At 39.7% G+C, this 22908-nt stretch overlaps 1 protein-coding gene across 6 annotated transcripts in view; it reads right to left on the bottom strand.

Moving 5' to 3' along the window:
• The window catches only part of LOC124006691 (collagen alpha-1(XXIII) chain-like), a 729230-nt gene that overhangs the window by 38303 nt on the left and 668019 nt on the right, over nucleotides 1-22908 (bottom strand). For all 6 annotated transcript variants that reach the window (XM_046316762.1, XM_046316764.1, XM_046316765.1 and 3 more), the window contains exon 3: nucleotides 681-725. In XM_046316762.1, coding sequence (XP_046172718.1) covers nucleotides 681-725 — 45 coding nt within the window. The remainder of the gene's footprint in view (nucleotides 1-680; nucleotides 726-22908) is intronic.

Genomic DNA, 22908 nt, shown 5'->3' with positions numbered 1-22908 from the left:
TGCTAAATCATCAAGGACATTTTGTAACACTATAGCAAGGTGTTCTTGATTATTTGGGGATTTTTTCTTCTCGCATTTTCAAATAAGGTGTTTCAATTATCATGTCATGAATGACCTGTGAACTCTGGCTAAGGATGATGTGATAGGGCTTTCATAGGGCCATTGTGTTTCATATCCACAGAGGGAAAAGAAAAACAGGTCAGAATTGCCAAAATTCCTGATATGACAAATGTCAAAGACCATTCCAAGCAAATTGAACTGAACACTAAGAATGCGATAAGAAAGAACCCAATTATAGCAGTGGACACCCCCCTTTTTAATGGCGTAGTTCCACAACAGCCCTTTGCAGTCCGGTGTCCGTAGGCATCGCTGAAACGATTTGAAGAATACAGAAGTCGGTGTATAATTATTCCTGAGAATGGATGGATTCCTTCAGATGAAAGAGAGAGAAGTGAGGCCACCAGGCAGGCAACACGGGCAGGGTGAAAAGTCATTCAGAAGCCTGCAGCAGCTGCACACTGTCAAATCTCCCCCCGGCTGTCTGCAACCAGGGACTGTAGGGAGGTACTGTACAGTTCACTCACATCTGTTGGTCACTTTGATACACTCTACCCTCTGGTTCACATAAACATACACATCAACACACTGAGGGAACAAAGGAACTAAGAGAGACTGGTTACCAGAGTCGCCTCGTCTTCCCATCCTTCCCCGTTTTCCTGGAGGACCTAGAAGGATGACAGAGAGAGAGAGAGATAAATGGATATTATTCATCGCCTGTCTTTTGTTGTCACCAAAGTAGGGGTTACAGCTGAACGAAAAACAACAACCTATATGTCATAGTGTGCAACTTGCACAGCTACCAATGAGGAATGATCTGTTTACTTCTCCGATATCTCAACTAGTCTGGACCGTGTTTGTACAAGTCCGATAAGATTCTTCCATTACAGAGTATCAATTGTGTGTAGAGACAGGAGGAGATAGTACACATGACCTGCCAAAACCGATGTTATGACAATGGGTTAACAGATCACTAACTGACTGGTGGGTGATATAATATAGGAAGCTGATAGACAGCGTGAGAAAAATGGCCTTTCTGTTTCCCATTCCTGAAGACGGGCTCAGTGATCAGTGTGGAAGCTTCCCTTGGTGTGTCCACCCTGAAGATAAGAGGCCCGGCTGGGAAAAGGGCTATTCCTGACAGCAGCGATTGGAACACACAGACACCGTCCCCTCAACTTTCCCCTGGCTGCATCTGCAGGAAGGCCCCAGCCAACAGTGACATCACACACAAGCCAAACAAATAATTATGTCTGTCAGCGCTGGGCAAACCTGCTCTAATTAGAGTCCAGGCACAGTGCAGCCTCTCATAAAGATAATGTTTAGAGTTCTATCTAAAAACACACTGGTGAGTGGTGACCTGACCAGACATGATGACAGGAAGGCTCTTCCATCAGGGTTTCAGTTTAGACAGGTCAAAGTCAGGCGTCCAATGGATGATGATAATTAATAATATATGCCATTTAGCAGACGCTTTTATCCAAAGCGACTTACAGTCATGTGTGCATACATTCTACGTATGGGTGGTCCCGGGAATCGAACCCACTACCCTGGCATTACAAGCGCCATGCTCTACCAACTGAGCTACAGAAGGACCATATGAGGATTTGAGATACCATCAAAGTTTTGGAATAGCCTGGTTTTAAAAAAAAATCTACTTATTGCATGCATTTTATCAACCTATTCAAATGTGATATGGCTTAGACGGGGAAATTGTGAATCACAATATGAGTGTGATGAGAATAGAGTTTCAACGTGCTGTACAACTCTCCCTCTGTTTTTCATGTGCTGGTGGCTGTGTGGACTTATCCCTCCAGTCTGAAGCCAGGCCATACGTAGCTGGATGCCTCATATCGATAACCCCCACAAGGATCAGGGGCTACAGCTGCATTGTTGATTAAGGGCTTGTAAAGTAAGCATTTCACAGTAAGGTCTAAACCGGTTGTATTCGGTGCATGTGACCAAGCAAATGTGATTTGATTTGATTTGATTACACACCTTCCACTGAGATCCAACAAGACCAACTGGCCCACATTCTCCACAGCACAGATAACATATTCAACATGCCTTCGCCCTGACGCACTGGCCCAAGTCATATCCAAGGTATCAGATCTCAAGAACGGTTTATGGTTTTAATAAGAAAATACTGTAACACCATATTATTTTACCACAGCACTTGTTCCAAAGGCTAATTGCTTTAGCTCACAAGCAGGGGGAGGGTAGCTACGCGTTCAGATGACGTGCAAAACTGATCAAAAGAGATTGAATTCCCATGTAAATGTTAACGTGAAAGTCCTCTGTTTTATCCAACAGATCCAACATGTGTGATTTACATGACTATTACCCACAGGCCAAAGAGTCAATGTTGCAGGAGTGAATGTCCTGCACTCTATTGTTAGTGTGTGATTTACATGACTATTACCCACAGGCCAAAGAGTCAATGTTGCAGGAGTGAATGTCCTGCACTCTATTGTTAGTATGTGATTTACATGACTATTACCCACAGGCCAAAGAGTCAATGTTGCAGGAGTGAATGTCCTGCAAAGTGTGTGATTTACATGACTATTACCCACAGGTCAAAGAGTCAATGTTGCAGGAGTGAATGTCCTGCACTCTATTGTTAGTGTGTGATTTACATGACTATTACCCACAGGCCAAAGAGTCAATGTTGCAGGAGTGAATGTCCTGCACTCTATTGTTAGTGTGTGATTTACATGACTATTACCCACAGGCCAAAGAGTCAATGTTGCAGGAGTGAATGTCCTGCACTCTATTGTTAGTGTGTGATTTACATGCCTATTACACACAGGCCAAAGAGTCAATGTTGCAGGAGTGAATGTCCTGCACTCTATTGTTAGTGTGTGATTTACATGACTATTACCCACAGGCCAAAGAGTCAATGTTGCAGGAGTGAATGTCCTGCACTCTATTGTTAGTGTGTGATTTACATGACTATTACCCACAGGCCAAAGAGTCAATGTTGCAGGAGTGAATGTCCTGCACTCTATTGTTAGTGTGTGATTTACATGACTATTACCCACAGGCCAAAGAGTCAATGTTGCAGGAGTGAATGTCCTGCACTCTATTGTTAGTGTGTGATTTACATGACTATTACCCACAGGCCAAAGAGTCAATGTTGCAGGAGTGAATGTCCTGCACTCTATTGTTAGTGTGATTTACATGACTATTACCCACAGGCCAAAGAGTCAATTTGCAGGAGTGAATGTCCTGCACTCTACTGGGATTTACATGACTATTACCCACAGGCCAAAGAGTCAATGTTGCAGGAGTGAATGTCCTGCACTCTATTGTTGCAGGAGTGAATGTCCTGCACTCTATTGTTAGTGTGGGATTTACATGACTATTACCCACAGGCCAAAGAGTCAATGTTGCAGGAGTGAATGTCCTGCACTCTATTGTTAGTGTGTGATTTACATGACTATTACCCACAGGCCAAAGAGTCAATGTTGCAGGAGTGAATGTCCTGCACTCTATTGTTAGTGAATGTGATTTACATGACTATTACCCACAGGCCAAAGAATGTGCACTCAATGTTGCCAAAGGTCAATGTTGCAGGAGTGAATGTCCTGCACTCTATTGTTAGTGTGTGATTTACATGACTATTACCCACAGGCCAAAGAGTCAATGTTGCAGGAGTGAATGTCCTGCACTCTATTGTTAGTGTGGGATTTACATGACTATTACCCACAGGCCAAAGAGTCAATGTTGCAGGAGTGAATGTCCTGCACTCTATTGTTAGTGTGTGATTTACATGACTATTACCCACAGGCCAAAGAGTCAATGTTGCAGGAGTGAATGTCCTGCACTCTATTGTTAGTGTGGGATTTACATGACTATTACCCACAGGCCAGAGTCAATGTTGCAGGAGTGAATGTCCTGCACTCTATTGTTAGTGTCAATGTTACCCACAGGCCAAAGGAGTGAATGTCCTGCACTCTATTGTTAGTGTGTGATTTACATGACTATTACCCACAGGCCAAAGAGTCAATGTTGCAGGAGTGAATGTCCTGCACTCTATTGTTAGTGTGTGATTTACATGACTATTACCCACAGGCCAAAGTGAATGTCCTGTCAATGTTGCAAGGAGTGAATGTCCTGCACTCTATTGTTAGTGTGTGATTTACATGACTATTACCCACAGGCCAAAGAGTCAATGTTGCAGGAGTGAATGTCCTGCACTCTATTGTTAGTGTGTGATTTACATGACTATTACCCACAGGCCAAAGAGTCAATGTTGCAGGAGTGAATGTCCTGCACTCTATTGTTAGTGTGTGATTTACATGATTTCAATGTTGCATGAATGTCCTGCACTCTGATTTACATGACTATTACACAGGCCAAAGAGTCAATGTTGCAGGAGTGAATGTCCTGCACTCTATTGTTAGTGTGTGATTTACATGACTATTACCCACAGGCCAAAGAGTCAATGTTGCAGGAGTGAATGTCCTGCACTCTATTGTTAGTGTGTGATTTACATGACTATTACCCACAGGCCAAAGAGTCAATGTTGCAGGAGGAATGTCCTGCACTCTATTGTTAATGTACATGACTATTACCCACAGGCCAAAGAGTCAATGTTGCTGAATGTTGCACTCTATTGTTAGTGTGTGATTTACATGACTATTACAGGCCAAAGAGTCAACAGGCCAAAGAGTCAATGTTGCAGGAGTGAATGTCCTGCACTCTATTGTTAGTGTGTGATTTACATGACTATTACCCACAGGCCAAAGAGTCAATGTTGCAGGAGTGAATGTCCTGCACTCTATTGTTAGTGTGATTTACATGACTATTACCCACAGGCCAAAGAGTCAATGTTGCAGGAGTGAATGTCCTGCACTCTATTGTTAGTGTGTGATTTACATGCCTATTACCCACAGGCCAAAGAGTCAATGTTGCAGGAGTGAATGTCCTGCACTCTATTGTTAGTATGTGATTTACATGCCTATTACGCACAGGCCAAAGAGTCAATGTTGCAGGAGTGAATGTCCTGCACTCTATTGTTAGTGTGTGATTTACATGACTATTACCCACAGGCCAAAGAGTCAATGTTGCAGGAGTGAATGTCCTGCACTCTATTGTTAGTGTGTGATTTACATGCCTATTACCCACAGGCCAAAGAGTCAATGTTGCAGGAGTGAATGTCCTGCACTCTATTGTTAGTGTGTGATTTACATGACTATTACCCACAGGCCAAAGAGTCAATGTTGCAGGAGTGAATGTCCTGCACTCTATTGTTAGTGTGTGATTTACATGACTATTACCCACAGGCCAAAGAGTCAATGTTGCAGGAGTGAATGTCCTGCACTCTATTGTTAGTGTGGGATTTACATGACTATTACCCACAGGCCAAAGAGTCAATGTTGCAGGAGTGAATGTCCTGCACTCTATTGTTAGTGTGTGATTTACATGACTATTACCCACAGGCCAAAAGTCAATGTTGCAGGAGTGAATGTCCTGCACTCTATTGTTAGTGTGGGATTTACATGTACCCACAGGCCAAAGAGTCAATGTTGCAGGAGTGAATGTCCTGCACTCTATTGTTAGTGTGATTTACATGACTATTACCCACAGGCCAAAGAGTCAATGTTGCAGGAGTGATTTACATGACTGACTATTACCCACAGGCCAAAGAGTCAATGTTGCAGGAGTGAATGTCCTGCACTCTATTGTTAGTGTGTGATTTACATGACTATTACCCACAGGCCAAAGAGTCAATGTTGCAGGAGTGAATGTCCTGCACTCTATTGACTATTACCCACAGGCCAAAGAGTCAATGTTGCAGGAGTGAAGTAGTGTGTGATTTACATGACTATTACCCACAGGCCAAAGAGTCAATGTTGCAGGAGTGAATGTCCTGCACTCTATTGTTAGTGTGTGATTTACATGACTCTATTACCCACAGGCCAAAGAGTCAATGTTGCAGGAGTGAATGTCCTGCACTCTATTGTTAGTGTGTGATTTACATGACTATTACCCACAGGCCAAAGAGTCAATGTTGCAGGAGTGAATGTCCTGCACTCTATTGTTAGTGTGTGATTTACATGACTATTACCCACAGGCCAAAGAGTCAATGTTGCAGGAGTGAATGTCCTGCACTCTATTGTTAGTGTGTGATTTACATGACTATTACCCACAGGCCAAAGAGTCAATGTTGCAGGAGTGAATGTCCTGCACTCTATTGTTAGTGTGTGATTTACATGACTATTACCCACAGGCCAAAGAGTCAATGTTGCAGGAGTGAATGTCCTGCACTCTATTGTTAGTGTGTGATTTACATGACTATTACCCACAGGCCAAAGAGTCAATGTTGCAGGAGTGAATGTCCTGCACTCTATTGTTAGTGTGTGATTTACATGATTTCAACATGCACTCTGGGATTTTGACTGTCCACAGGCCAAAGAGTCAATGTTGCAGGAGTGAATGTCCTGCACTCTATTGTTAGTGTGTGATTTCACAAAGAGTCAAACACTCTATTGTTAGTATGTGATTTACAGGCCAAAGAGTCAATGTTGCAGGAGTGAATGTCCTGCAATGATTTACATGACTATTGCCAGTCTCTGAATGTCCTGCACTCTATTGTTAGTGTGTGATTTACATGACTATTACCCACAGGCCAAAGAGTCAATGTTGCAGGAGTGAATGTCCTGCACTCTATTGTTAGTGTGTGTGATTTCAAATGTGAATGTCCTGCACTCTATTGTTAGTGTGGATTTACATGACTATTACCCACAGGCCAAAGAGTCAATGTTGCAGGAGTGAATGTCCTGCACTCTATTGTTAGTGTGGGATTTACATGACTATTACCCACAGGCCAAAGAGTCAATGTTGCAGGAGTGAATGTCCTGCACTCTATTGTTAGTGTGTGATTTACATGACTATTACCCACAGGCCAAAGAGTCAATGTTGCAGGAGTGAATGTCCTGCAATTGTTAGTGTGTGATTTACATGACTATTACCCACAGGCCAAAGAGTCAATGTTGCAGGAGTGAATGTCCTGCACTCTATTGTTAGTGTGTGATTTACATGACTTTACCCACAGGCCAAAGAGTCAATGTTGCAGGAGTGAATGTCCTGCACTCTATTGTTAGTGTGTGATTTACATGACTATTACCCACAGGCCAAAGAGTCAATGTTGCAGGAGTGAATGTCCTGCACTCTATTGTTAGTGTGTGATTTACATGCCTATTACCCACAGGCCAAAGAGTCAATGTTGCAGGAGTGAATGTCCTGCACTCTATTGTTAGTGTGTGATTTACATGACTATTACCCACAGGCCAAAGAGTCAATGTTGCAGGAGTGAATGTCCTGCACTCTATTGTTAGTGTGTGATTTACATGACTATTACCCACAGGCCAAAGAGTCAATGTTGCAGGAGTGAATGTCCTGCACTCTATTGTTAGTATGTGATTTACATGACTATTACACAGGCCAAAGAGTCAATGTTGCTGAATGCTGCACTCTATTGTTAGTGTGTGATTTACATCCTATTACACAGGCCAAAGAGTCAATGTTGCAGGAGTGAATGTCCTGCACTCTATTGTTAGTATGTGATTTACATGACTATTACACACAGGCCAAAGAGTCAATGTTGCAGGAGTGAATGTCCCGCACTCTATTGTTAGTATGTGATTTACATGCCTATTACTCACAGGCCAAAGAGTCAATGTTTCAGGAGTGAATGTCCCGCACTCTATTGTTAGTATGTGATTTACATGCCTATTACACACAGGCCAAAGAGTCAATGTTGCAGGAGTGAATGTCCCGCACTCTATTGTTAGTATGTGATTTACATGCCTATTACACACAGGCCAAAGAGTCAATGTTGCAGGAGTGAATGTCCTGCACTCTATTGTTAGTGTGCGGTATACAGTACGTCTTTTAAAACTGGAGATATACTTACACATCTATGATGAATAAACCCCTTACGCCACCTTCTGACTGTCTCCTGAAAAATCACAACACTAAATGACATCATCCTACATCCTATTGAAGGAGGAATATGTGACTTGTACACTAAACTTAGTGTGTGTGATGTTTCCCCTCTTCAGAATTAATCAAAATAAAACATACAGCAAGATATTGAAATAATAATTTTAAGGCCAACTGGCTCTGTCTCAATTAAATGAGCTCACAGAAGAACAAATGTGATTTAACTCAATCCATTGTCCTGAAGATTTTTAGCAGACGTTTTTATCCAAAGCGGCTTGCAGTCATGGTCCAGGGAATTGAACACCCTCTATCCTGGCGTTGCAAGCACCATGCTCTTCCAACTGAGCTACAGAGGTCCACAACTGAGCTGCAGAGGTCCACAACAGAGCTACAGAGGTCCACCACTGAGCTACAGAGGTACACAACTGAGCTACAGAGGTCCACCACTGAGCTACAGAGGTCCACAACTGAGCTACAGAGGTCCACAACTGAGCTACAGAGGTCCACAACAGAGCTACAGAGGTCCACAACTGAGCTACAGAGGTCCACAACTGAGCTACAAAGGTCCACAACTGAGCTACAGAGGTCCACAACTGAGCTGCAGAGGTCCACAACAGAGCTACAGAGGTCCACCACTGAGCTACAGAGGTACACAACTGAGCTACAGAGGTCCACCACTGAGCTACAGAGGTACACAACTGAGCTACAGAGGTCCACAACTGAGCTACAGAGGTCCACAACTGAGCTGCAGAGGTCCACAACAGAGCTACAGAGGTCCACCACTGAGCTACAGAGGTCCACAACTGAGCTACAAAGGTCCACAACTGAGCTACAGAGGTCCACAACTGAGCTGCAGAGGTCCACAACTGAGCTACAGAGGTCCACAACTGAGCTACAGAGGTCCACAACTCAGCTACAGAGGTCCACAACTCAGCTACAGAGGTCCACAACTCAGCTACAGAGGTCCACAACTCAGCTTCAGAGGACATACCTGTACTTTTCTCTAAATGTACAGTACGAAAACAAGACTGGTATGGCTATAATCAGAGTTACTATAGTGAACCAAGTTATTTTGGGTAGCTGACTGTGTTGATCTTTACTATGGATGGAAGAGATCCAGTAGAGAGAGAGAGAGGAAACAATCATCTGGCCCAATACATATTCATCACCTGGCACCTAGACTCTATGTTAATTGGGATCTTCAATATGTATTTACTACCTGGCACCCAGACACTATGTTAATTGGGATCTTCAATATGTATTTACTACCTGGCACCCAGACACTATGTTAATAGGGATCTTCAATATGTATTTACTACCCAGACACTATGTTAATAGGGATCTTCAATATGTATTTACTACCTGGCACCCAGACACTATGTTAATAGGGATCTTCAATATGTATTTACTACCCAGACACTATGTTAATTGGGATCTTCAATATGTATTTACTACCCAGACACTATGTTAATTGGGATCTTCAATATGTATTTACTACCCAGACACTATGTTAATAGGGATCTTCAACATGTATTTACTACCTGGTACCTAGACACTATGTTAATTGGGATCTTCAATATGTATTTACTACCCAGACACTATGTTAATAGGGATCTTCAATATGTATTTACTACCTGGCACCCAGACACTATGTTAATTGGGATCTTCAATATGTATTTACTACCTGGCACCCAGACACTATGTTAATAGGGATCTTCAATATGTATTTACTACCCAGACACTATGTTAATAGGGATCTTCAATATGTATTTACTACCTGGCACCCAGACACTATGTTAATAGGGATCTTCAATATGTATTTACTACCTGGCACCCAGACACTATGTTAATTGGGATCTTCAATATGTATTTACTACCCAGACACTATGTTAATAGGGATCTTCAATATGTATTTACTACCCAGACACTATGTTAATAGGGATCTTCAATATGTATTTACTACCTGGTACCTAGACACTATGTTTTACATTTACATTTAAGTCATTTAGCAGACGCTCTTATCCAGAGCGACTTACAAATTGGTGCATTTACCTTATGACATCCAGTGGAACAGTCACTTTACAATAGTGCATCTAAATCTTAAAGGGGGGGGGGGTGAGAGGGATTACTTATCCTATCCTAGGTACTCCTTAAAGAGGTGGGGTTTCAGGTGTCTCCGGAAGGTGGTGATTGACTCCGCTGTCCTGGCGTCGTGAGGGAGTTTGTTCCACCATTGGGGGGCCAGAGCACATACAGTACATACAGCACAGTACATACAGCACATGCATACAGTACATACAGCACAGTACATACAGCACAGCACATACAGTACATACAGCACATACAGCACATACAGCACATACAGCACAGTACATACAGCACAGTACATACAGCACAGTACATACAGTACATACAGCACAGCACATACATACAGTACACACAGCACAGTACAGTACATACAGCACATACAGTACAGTACATACAGCACATACAGTACATACAGCACATACAGTACATACAGCACAGTACATACAGCACAGTACATACAGCACAGTACATACAGCACATACATACAGCACATACATACAGCACAGTACATACAGTACATACAGTACACACATACAGTACATACAGCACAGTACATACAGTACATACAGTACATACATACAGCACAGACAGTACATACAGGATACAGAACAGTACATACAGTACAATACATACACACAGTACATACAGAACAGTACATACATACAGTACATACAATACATACAACACAGTACATACAGAACAGTACATACAGTACAATACATACAGAACAGTACATACAGAACAGTACATACAGAACAGTACATAATTACAGTATATACAGTACATACAGCACAGTACATACAGCACAGTACATACAGAACAGTACATACATACAGTACATACAATACATACAACACAGTACATACAGAACAGTACATACAGAACAGTACATACAGAACAGTACATACAGTACAGTATATACAAACAGTACATACAGCACAGTACATACAGAACAATACATACAGTACAGTACAGTACATACAGTACAGTACATACAGAACAATACATACAGTACAGTACATACAGTACAGCATATACACACAGTACATACAGTACAATACATACAGAACAGTACATACAGTACAGTACATACAGTACAGTACATACAGTACATACAGTACAGGCATATACACACAGTACATTACAGTACATACAGAACAATACATACAGTACAGTACATACAGTTACAGTACAGCATATACACACAGTACATACAGCACAGTACATACAGTCAAGGAAAAATATGATAATATTTCAACTAGGTCAAAGTACTAAATGGCTTGCCTTGTTGGTGTTTCAGCGTTCATTTGAGGCCAGTAGTCTCATGATCTCTCCCTTAGAGTCTCTGTGTTAATAGGGATCTTCAATATGTATTTACTACCTAGACACTATGTTAATTGGGATCTTCAATATGTATTTACTACCCAGACACTATGTTAATAGGGATCTTCAATATGTATTTACTACCCAGACACTATGTTAATAGGGATCTTCAATATGTATTTACTACCCAGACACTATGTTAATAGGGATCTTCAATATGTATTTACTACCTGGTACCTAGACACTATGTTAATAGGGATCTTCAATATGTATTTACTACCCAGACACTATGTTAATTGGGATCTTCAATATGTATTTACTACCTGGCACCCAGACACTATGTTAATAGGGATCTTCAATATGTATTTACTACCCAGACACTATGTTAATAGGGATCTTCAATATGTATTTACTACCTGGCACCCAGACACTATGTTAATTGGGATCTTCAATATGTATTTACTACCTGGCACCCAGACACTATGTTAATAGGGATCTTCAATATGTATTTACTACCCAGACACTATGTTAATTGGGATCTTCAATATGTATTTACTACCCAGACACTATGTTAATAGGGATCTTCAATATGTATTTACTACCTGGCACCCAGACACTATGTTAATAGGGATCTTCAATATGTATTTACTACCCAGACACTATGTTAATAGGGATCTTCAATATGTATTTACTACCTGGCACCCAGACACTATGTTAATAGGGATCTTCCATATGTATTTACTACCCAGACACTATGTTAATATGGATCTTCAATATGTATTTACTACCTAGACACTATGTTAATTGGGATCTTCAATATGTATTTACTACCCAGACACTATGTTAATAGGGATCTTCAATATGTATTTACTACCTGGCACCCAGACACTATGTTAATAGGGATCTTCAATATGTATTTACTACCCAGACACTATGTTAATAGGGATCTTCAATATGTATTTACTACCTGGTACCTAGACACTATGTTAATTGGGATCTTCAATATGTATTTACTACCTGGTACCTAGACACTATGTTAATTGGGATCTTCAATATGTATTTACTACCTGGTACCTAGACACTATGTTAATAGGGATCTTCAATATGTATTTACTACCCAGACACTATGTTAATTGGGATCTTCAATATGTATTTACTACCTGGCACCCAGACACTATGTTAATAGGGATCTTCAATATGTATTTACTACCCAGACACTATGTTAATTGGGATCTTCAATATGTATTTACTACCTGGCACCCAGACACTATGTTAATAGGGATCTTCAATATGTATTTACTACCCAGACACTATGTTAATAGGGATCTTCAATATGTATTTACTACCCAGACACTATGTTAATAGGGATCTTCAATATGTATTTACTACCTGGCACCCAGACACTATGTTAATAGGGATCTTCAATATGTATTTACTACCTGGTACCTATACACTATGTTAATAGGGATCTTCAATATGTATTTACTACCTGGTACCTAGACACTATGTTAATTGGGATCTTCAATATGTATTTACTACCCAGACACTATGTTAATAGGGATCTTCAATATGTATTTACTACCTGGCACCCAGACACTATGTTAATAGGGATCTTCAATATGTATTTACTACCCAGACACTATGTTAATAGGGATCTTCAATATGTATTTACTACCTGGCACCCAGACACTATGTTAATAGGGATCTTCAATATGTATTTACTACCTGGTACCCAGACACTATGTTAATAGGGATCTTCAATATGTATTTACTACCTGGTACCTAGACACTATGTTAATAGGGATCTTCAATATGTATTTACTACCCAGACACTATGTTAATAGGGATCTTCAATATGTATTTACTACCTGGCACCCAGACACTATGTTAATAGGGATCTTCAATATGTATTTACTACCCAGACACTATGTTAATAGGGATCTTCAATATGTATTTACTACCTGGTACCTAGACACTATGTTAATTGGGATCTTCAATATGTATTTACTACCCAGACACTATGTTAATAGGGATCTTCAATATGTATTTACTACCCAGACACTATGTTAATAGGGATCTTCAATATGTATTTACTACCTGGCACCCAGACACTATGTTAATAGGGATCTTCAATATGTATTTACTACCCAGACACTATGTTAATAGGGATCTTCAATATGTATTTACTACCCAGACACTTTGTTAATAGGGATCTTCAATATGTATTTACTACCCAGACACTATGTTAATAGGGATCTTCAATATGTATTTACTACCCAGACACTATGTTAATAGGGATCTTCAATATGTATTTACTACCTGGCACCCAGACACTATGTTAATAGGGATCTTCAATATGTATTTACTACCTGGCACCCAGACACTATGTTAATAGGGATCTTCAATATGTATTTACTACCCAGACACTATGTTAATAGGGATCTTCAATATGTATTTACTACCTGGCACCCAGACACTATGTTAATAGGGATCTTCAATATGTATTTACTACCCAGACACTATGTTAATAGGGATCTTCAATATGTATTTACTACCCAGACACTATGTTAATAGGGATCTTCAATATGTATTTACTACCCAGACACTATGTTAATAGGGATCTTCAATATGTATTTACTACCTGGCACCCAGACACTATGTTAATAGGGATCTTCAATATGTATTTACTACCTGGCACCCAGACACTATGTTAATAGGGATCTTCAATATGTATTTACTACCCAGACACTATGTTAATAGGGATCTTCAATATGTATTTACTACCTGGCACCCAGACACTATGTTAATAGGGATCTTCAATATGTATTTACTACCCAGACACTATGTTAATAGGGATCTTCAATATGTATTTACTACCTGGTACCTAGACACTATGTTAATTGGGATCTTCAATATGTATTTACTACCTGGCACCCAGACACTATGTTAATAGGGATCTTCAATATGTATTTACTACCCAGACACTATGTTAATAGGGATCTTCAATATGTATTTACTACCTGGTACCTAGACACTATGTTAATTGGGATCTTCAATATGTATTTACTACCCAGACACTATGTTAATAGGGATCTTCAATATGTATTTACTACCCAGACACTATGTTAATAGGATCTTCAATATGTATTTACTACCTGGCACCCAGACACTATGTTAATAGGGATCTTCAATATGTATTTACTACCCAGACACTATGTTAATAGGGATCTTCAATATGTATTTACTACCCAGACACTATGTTAATAGGGATCTTCAATATGTATTTACTACCCAGACACTATGTTAATAGGGATCTTCAATATGTATTTACTACCCAGACACTATGTTAATAGGGATCTTCAATATGTATTTACTACCTGGCACCCAGACACTATGTTAATAGGGATCTTCAATATGTATTTACTACCTGGCACCCAGACACTATGTTAATAGGGATCTTCAATATGTATTTACTACCCAGACACTATGTTAATAGGGATCTTCAATATGTATTTACTACCTGGCACCCAGACACTATGTTAATAGGGATCTTCAATATGTATTTACTACCCAGACACTATGTTAATAGGGATCTTCAATATGTATTTACTACCTGGTACCTAGACACTATGTTAATTGGGATCTTCAATATGTATTTACTACCTGGTACCTAGACACTATGTTAATAGGGATCTTCAATATGTATTTACTACCCAGACACTATGTTAATAGGGATCTTCAATATGTATTTACTACCTGGTACCTAGACACTATGTTAATAGGGATCTTCAATATGTATTTACTACCTGGTACCTAGACACTATGTTAATAGGGATCTTCAATATGTATTTACTACCCAGACACTATGTTAATAGGGATCTTCAATATGTATTTACTACCTGGTACCTAGACACTATGTTAATAGGGATCTTCAATATGTATTTACTACCCAGACACTATGTTAATAGGGATCTTCAATATGTATTTACTACCTGGTACCTAGACACTATGTTAATAGGGATCTTCAATATGTATTTACTACCTGGTACCTAGACACTATGTTAATAGGGATCTTCAATATGTATTTACTACCCAGACACTATGTTAATAGGGATCTTCAATATGTATTTACTACCTGGTACCTAGACACTATGTTAATAGGGATCTTCAATATGTATTTACTACCTGGTACCTAGACACTATGTTAATAGGGATCTTCAATATGTATTTACTACCCAGACACTATGTTAATAGGGATCTTCAATATGTATTTACTACCTGGTACCTAGACACTATGTTAATAGGGATGTTCAATATGTATTTACTACCTGGTACCTAGACACTATGTTAATAGGGATCTTCAATATGTATTTACTACCTGGTACCTAGACACTATGTTAATAGGGATCTTCAATATGTATTTACTACCTGGTACCTAGACACTATGTTAATAGGGATCTTCAATATGTATTTACTACCCAGACACTATGTTAATAGGGATCTTCAATATGTATTTACTACCTGGTACCTAGACACTATGTTAATAGGGATCTTCAATATGTATTTACTACCCAGACACTATGTTAATAGGGATCTTCAATATGTATTTACTACCTGGTACCTAGACACTATGTTAATAGGGATCTTCAATATGTATTTACTACCTAGACACTATGTTAATAGGGATCTTCAATATGTATTTACTACCCAGACACTATGTTAATAGGGATCTTCAATATGTATTTACTACCTGGTACCTAGACACTATGTTAATTGGGATCTTCAATATGTATTTACTACCTGGTACCTAGACACTATGTTAATTGGGATCTTCAATATGTATTTACTACCTGGTACCTAGACACTATGTTAATAGGGATCTTCAATATGTATTTACTACCTGGTACCTAGACACTATGTTAATAGGGATCTTCAATATGTATTTACTACCTGGTACCTAGACACTATGTTAATAGGGATCTTCAATATGTATTTACTACCCAGACACTATGTTAATAGGGATCTTCAATATGTATTTACTACCTGGTACCTAGACACTATGTTAATAGGGATCTTCAATATGTATTTACTACCTAGACACTATGTTAATAGGGATCTTCAATATGTATTTACTACCCAGACACTATGTTAATAGGGATCTTCAATATGTATTTACTACCTGGTACCTAGACACTATGTTAATTGGGATCTTCAATATGTATTTACTACCCAGACACTATGTTAATAGGGATCTTCAATATGTATTTACTACCCAGACACTATGTTAATTGGGATCTTCAATATGTATTTATTACCTGGCACCCAGACACTATGTTAATAGGGATCTTCAATATGTATTTACTACCTGGCACCCAGACACTATGTTAATAGGGATCTTCAATATGTATTTATTACCCAGACACTATGTTAATAGGGATCTTCAATATGTATTTATTACCCAGACACTATGTTAATAGGGATCTTCAAGGTACCATATAGGTGTTCCAGAAACCCACACCTCCACCAGTGTTGGATTAAGAGCCTTAGAGGTGCTGGAATATGCACATGAATGGAGGGAATTCATAATGAATTCCATGGTCAGTAATTTAACAGGTGGTACGTGTTAGCTTGTTTAATTTGTAACACCACAAAAGAACCTATAGTGTGCTGAGGGTGTGAAAAGGAGGAGGAAAGTGCAATAAGTGGGGTCGACGCCCCTCCACCCACTTGGGATCCAATTCAGACCAGACGTAGATTAGTGGTGCTTATCCACATCATAAGATACCACAGTGTCGCGGCAGGATGGAGCCAAAGGAAACTTAAAGCAGAAATGACCAACACAGGAAGGAGCTTTTTTTTCTGGGTGGAGATTGTGTGTGTTTTATGGAACTGTCTAAATCCAGTAGCCCTCTTAGATTAAAAATACACGCTTATTAACTTTGGCAGATCAATCAACCTGGCAGAACATTCAAACTAAATATTATCTTTTGAAGCTTAATTTTAGATCACTAAATAGCCCTGAAGTTAAAATATTAGGAACTTGTCTGATACAAAACATTTAAACTACTTTGAGACTTACATATTTAGGGAGCATGTCTGATACACAAACTGAGTAATAGTGCAATATTATCTAGGGAGAATAGAGTTATTGTGAGTTATATATACTAGAGTTATTGTGAGTTATATATTAAGGAATATTTTTTATCTTTGATATTCTCTTGGGTCTGTAGAGACAACAAGGGAGCACACGTTTCCAGCTATGTTTCCATGGTACTAGTAGTGTCAGTAGGAACTGCACATTAAAAAAACACAATGATAATCCAAGTTTGAAGATGACATACTGGAAATTGTTGTTAGAAGGTTTGAAGATGACAGACAGAACTGTTGTAAGAAGGTTTGAAGATGACAGACAGGAAAGGTTTGATTTAAATGTACTGATTATTTCTGTCTGTAATAATGCCCTTTTGTGGGGAAATACATTTTGATTGACTGGGCCTGGCTCCCCAGTGACTGGGCCTGGCTCCCCAGTGACTGGGCCTGGCTCCCCAGTGGCTGGGCCTGGCTCCCCAGTGACTGGGCCTGGCTCCCCAGTGACTGGGCCTGGCTCCCAACTTGGCAGGAACTAATGGGGATCCATAATAAACCCTAGGAAGAGTAGCTCCTGCCTTGGCAAGAATTCATGGGATCCTTAATAAATACTAATACAAACAGTGTACATGTAAACAAACACTATATAGCCTCAAAACATGGTTAAAACTATACTTTGATTTCATGGATGGTCAGTCTTTGCATTTATAACTGACTGATACATATATGAGAGTGGTTATATTTCACCAACCCCATCTCTCAGCTGTTATCAAAAACAGTGGAAGGGTGGCTGCTTTGTTGTTTAAACTACAGATTTCCTCTTTAACAAGTGAAATTGAGACAAAACCTTTCATTTTATGCTCGTTACAATCTTCCTTTTGGGGTGAATGGTGGATAGAAACGATCTACTTCCTCTGTGTCACCTTTCCTTCATCCCTAATACAGAAGAAGAGTGTTGGTATTGGTAATAAGCAACAACTGAACAGTTTCTTATGGTGCAGATCTGGTTTCAATGAGAAATCCATGTTGTGGTTAGCACCTTTAGGTGATGTCACCAGCCATATATAATGGCCACGCTCTCTGCCAGCCCTAAAGCTCAGAAACGGCTCATACGAAGACAGCAGTGTTATAAGTTCGGTCAATTTTCACCTAAGTGTTCTACGCAAATCCTCTGCATTAAAGCTACAAAACTTTTCTTCTACAATGTGATGGAATTTGAAGTGTAGACAACAGGCAGCTCTACCAGTAGCAGGACTAATAGCACACGACACTTCAAAGCAGAACTCTCCCGGTAGCATATTATGGTGGAAGGAACAGATCCTAGAACAGACGTGATTCATCTAGTGACATAGGTCTGATGAGGATGAGCCCGTAATTAGACATGGGCTATATGGACAAACAGTCTGTCATCGCAATGACAACAATAATAACAATAAATAGAACGATAACTTCATAACATTAATGCACACCACAGTTTATAACATTAATGCACACCACAGTTTATAACATTAATGCACACCACAGTTTATAACATTAATGCACACCACAGTTTATAACATTAATGCACACCACAGTTTATAACATTAATGTGAACTCCAGTTTATAACATTAATGTGAACCACAGTTTACAACATTAATGTGAACTACAGTTTATAACATTAATGTGAACTACAGTTTATAACATTAATGCACACCACAGTTTATAACATTAATGTACACAACAGTTTATAACATTAATGTGAACTACAGTTTATAACATTAATGTGAACTACAGTTTATAACATTAATGCACACCACAGTTTATAACATTAATGCACACCACAGTTTACAGCATTAATGTGAACCACAGTTTATAACATTAATGTGAACTACAGTTTATAACATTAATGTGAACTACAGTTTATAACATTAATGCACACCACAGTTTATAACATTAATGTACACAACAGTTTATAACATTAATGTGAACTACAGTTTATAACATTAATGTGAACTACAGTTTATAACATTAATGTGAACTACAGTTTATAACATTAATGTGAAATACAGTTTATAACATTAATGTGAACCACATTAATGTGAACCACACAACATTATCAACATTATTAGCCTATCCCTTGAACACCAGCCTATCCCTTGAACACCAGCCTCTCCCTTGAACAACAGCCTATCCCTTGAACAACAGCCTATCCCTTGAACAACAGCCTATCCCTTGAACACCAGCCTCTCCCTTGAACACCAGCCTACCCCTTGAACAACAGCCTATCCCTTGAACACCAGCCTATCCCTTGAACACCAGCCTATCCCTTGAACACCAGCCTATCCCTTGAACAACAGCCTATCCCTTGAACACCAGCCTATCCCTTGAACACCAGCCTCTCCCTTGAACAACAGCCTATCCCTTGAACAACAGCCTATCCCTTGAACACCAGCCTCTCCCTTGAACACCAGCCTATCCCTTGAACAACAGCCTATCCCTTGAACAACAGCCTATCCTTAACCAAGCCTTTGCTTAACACTGATGAGAGGTACAATATCAAATCATTCACAATGAAAAGACTGGGGTTAGGGTTTATCCATGAAATATGATATACAGCACATATTTTTGGATTCCAAACAATTGTATAATGTACAGTGCTTTCAGGAAAGTATTCAGATCCCTTTACCTCTCCACATGTTGTTACGCTATAGCCTCATTCTAAAATGTATTAAATAGTTTTACCCCTCATCAATCTACACACGATACCCCATAATGACAAAGCTAAAACAGGTTTTTAGAAATATTTGCTAATATATTGAATATAAAAAATGGAAATATTACATTTACATAAGTATTCAGACCCTGTACTCAGTACTTTGTTGAAGCACCTTTTGCAGTGATAACAGCCTCGAGTTTTCTTGGGTATGATGCTACAACCTCAGCACACCTGTATTTGGGAAGTTTCTCCCGTTCTTTCTGCTGCAGATCCTCTCAAGTTCTGTCAGGTTGGATGGGGTGTGTTGCTGCACAGGTATTTTCAGGTGTCTCCAGAGATGTTCGATCGGGTTTAAGTCCAGACTCTGGCTGGGCCACTCAAGGACATTCAGAGACTTGTCCCGAAGCCACGACTGCATTGTCTTTGCTGTGTGCTTAGGGTCGTTGTCGTGTTGGAAGGTGGACTTTCGTCCCAGTCTGAGGTCCTGAGAGTTCTGGAACAGGTTTTCATCAAGGATCTCTCTGTACTTTGCTCTGTTCATCTTTGCCTCGATCCTGACTAGTCTCCCAGTCCCTGCCACTGAAAAATATCCCAACATCATGACTCTGCCACGGCCATGGTAGTGATGGTGCCAGGTTTCCTCCAGACATGACACTTGGCATTCAAGACAAAGACTGGTTTCATCCAACCAGAGAATCTTGTTTCTCATGGTCTGAGAGTCTTTAGGTGCCTTTTGGAAAACTCCAAGTGGGATGTCACGTGCCTTTTACTAAGGAGTGACTTCCGTCTGGCCACTCTACCATAAAGGCCTGATTGGTGGAGTGCTGCAGAGATGGTTGTCCTTCTGGAACGTTCTCCCATCTCCACCTAGGAACAATAGAGCTCTGTCAGAGTGACCATTGGGTTCTTGGTCACTTCCCTGACCAAGGTACTTCTCCCCCGATTGCTCAGTTTGGCCAGGCGGCCAGCTGTAGAAAGAATCTTGGTGGTTCCAAATTTCTCCCATTTAAGAATGATGGAGGTCACTGTGTTTTTGGGGACCTTCAATGCTGCAGAAATGTTTGAGTTCCCTTCCCCGGATCTGTGCCTCCGTACAATCCTGCCTCGGCGCTCTACTGACAATTCCTTCGACCTCATGGCTTGATTTTTGCTCTGACATGCACTGTCAACTGTGGTACTTTATATCGACAGGTGTGTGCCTTTCCAAATCATGTCCATTAAATTGAATGTACCACAGGTGGACTCCAATCATGTTGTAGAAACATCCCAAGGATGATCAACGGAAACCAGATGCACCTGAACTCAATTTCAAGTCTCATAGCAAAGGGTCTGAATACTTATGTATATAAGGTATTTCTGTTTTATATTTTTTTATAATTTTGCTAAAATTTCTAAAAACCTGTTTTCACTTTGTCATTATGGGGTATTGTGTGTAGATAATGTAACAAAATAGTGGAAAAGTCAAGGTAACATGCTATCAAATAAAGACAGGAGATGTGGTCTGTAAGGCCATGTTGTGTCTATACTCTCTCTCTCTCTCTCTCTCTCTCTCTCTCTCTCTCTCTCTCTCTCTCTCTCTCTCTCTCTCTCTCTCTCTCCTAGCTGATGATATTGTAATAAAGGCAATGCTATGTATTGTATTTGCCACAGAGAAAATCTCGAAATGACTTTTAATATGGTCTAATCTAATAATTTGCGCAAGCCCATCCTGCTACAACGAAGGGCCATGTCATCAATATGTCAAACCAGAGACGACATATGTCTTTGATTTCCCATGGTTTCCATTTGAATTATGTAAAATTATTTAATGAAGCATGGATATATCAATACACATCCATTTTCAACATTGTGTGAACTACTAAGACATTAGCACTAAAATGTACTATCCTTAAGAATCCACAAGTCAAAATTGGAGTTTGCCAATATGCCTTGAAACTCCCTTTCCACTTTGAGGAAACCTGATCCTTTGTTGTGGCTGTAGAGGAGCACAAGTTAAAGCAGAGGGGAAGTTACAACTGCAAAACATCATGACACGTAGGCCTACCTGTATATAGCAGGGTTATTGAAGAGGTGTCTGGGGCAGTCTGCAAGCTTTCAGTCCAGACTGTAATATGACCATTATTTAAGCTGAACATCTCTTCCAAACGTATCCAAAACATCTCTTCCAAACGTATCCAAAACATCTCTTCCAAACGTATCCAAAACATCTCTTCCAAACGTATCCAAAACATCTCTTCCAAACGTATCCAAAACATCTCTTCCAAACATATCCAAAACATCTCTTCCAAACGTATCCAAAACATCTCTTCCAAACATATCCAAAACATCTCTTCCAAACGTATCCAAAACATCTCTTCCAAACGTATCCAAAACATCTCTTCCAAACGTATCCAAAACATCTCTTCCAAACGTATCCAAAACATCTCTTCCAAACGTATCCAAAACATCTCTTCCAAACATATCCAAAACATCTCTTCCAAACATATCCAAAACATCTCTTCCAAACATATCCAAAACATCTCTTCAGTGTGCGTGGGTTCGTGAGGAGGGGAGGGGTGGGGATTTGTTTTACCCAGATTACTGGACAACAGGACAAGGACATCTGACGTAAGCATTTTATAAACTGCTTCTATCTGATACAGGAACTAACATTGACGTGGCCATCACCTAATGGGTTTCAGAACTTGGCTAAACAGACAGTAATTTG

This window comes from Oncorhynchus gorbuscha, linkage group LG20, assembly GCF_021184085.1.
Source record: "Oncorhynchus gorbuscha isolate QuinsamMale2020 ecotype Even-year linkage group LG20, OgorEven_v1.0, whole genome shotgun sequence".
Lineage (NCBI taxonomy): Eukaryota > Metazoa > Chordata > Actinopteri > Salmoniformes > Salmonidae > Oncorhynchus > Oncorhynchus gorbuscha.
Note: the sequence above shows the minus strand (reverse complement) of the source record. Positions and strands in the feature narration are given on the sequence as shown.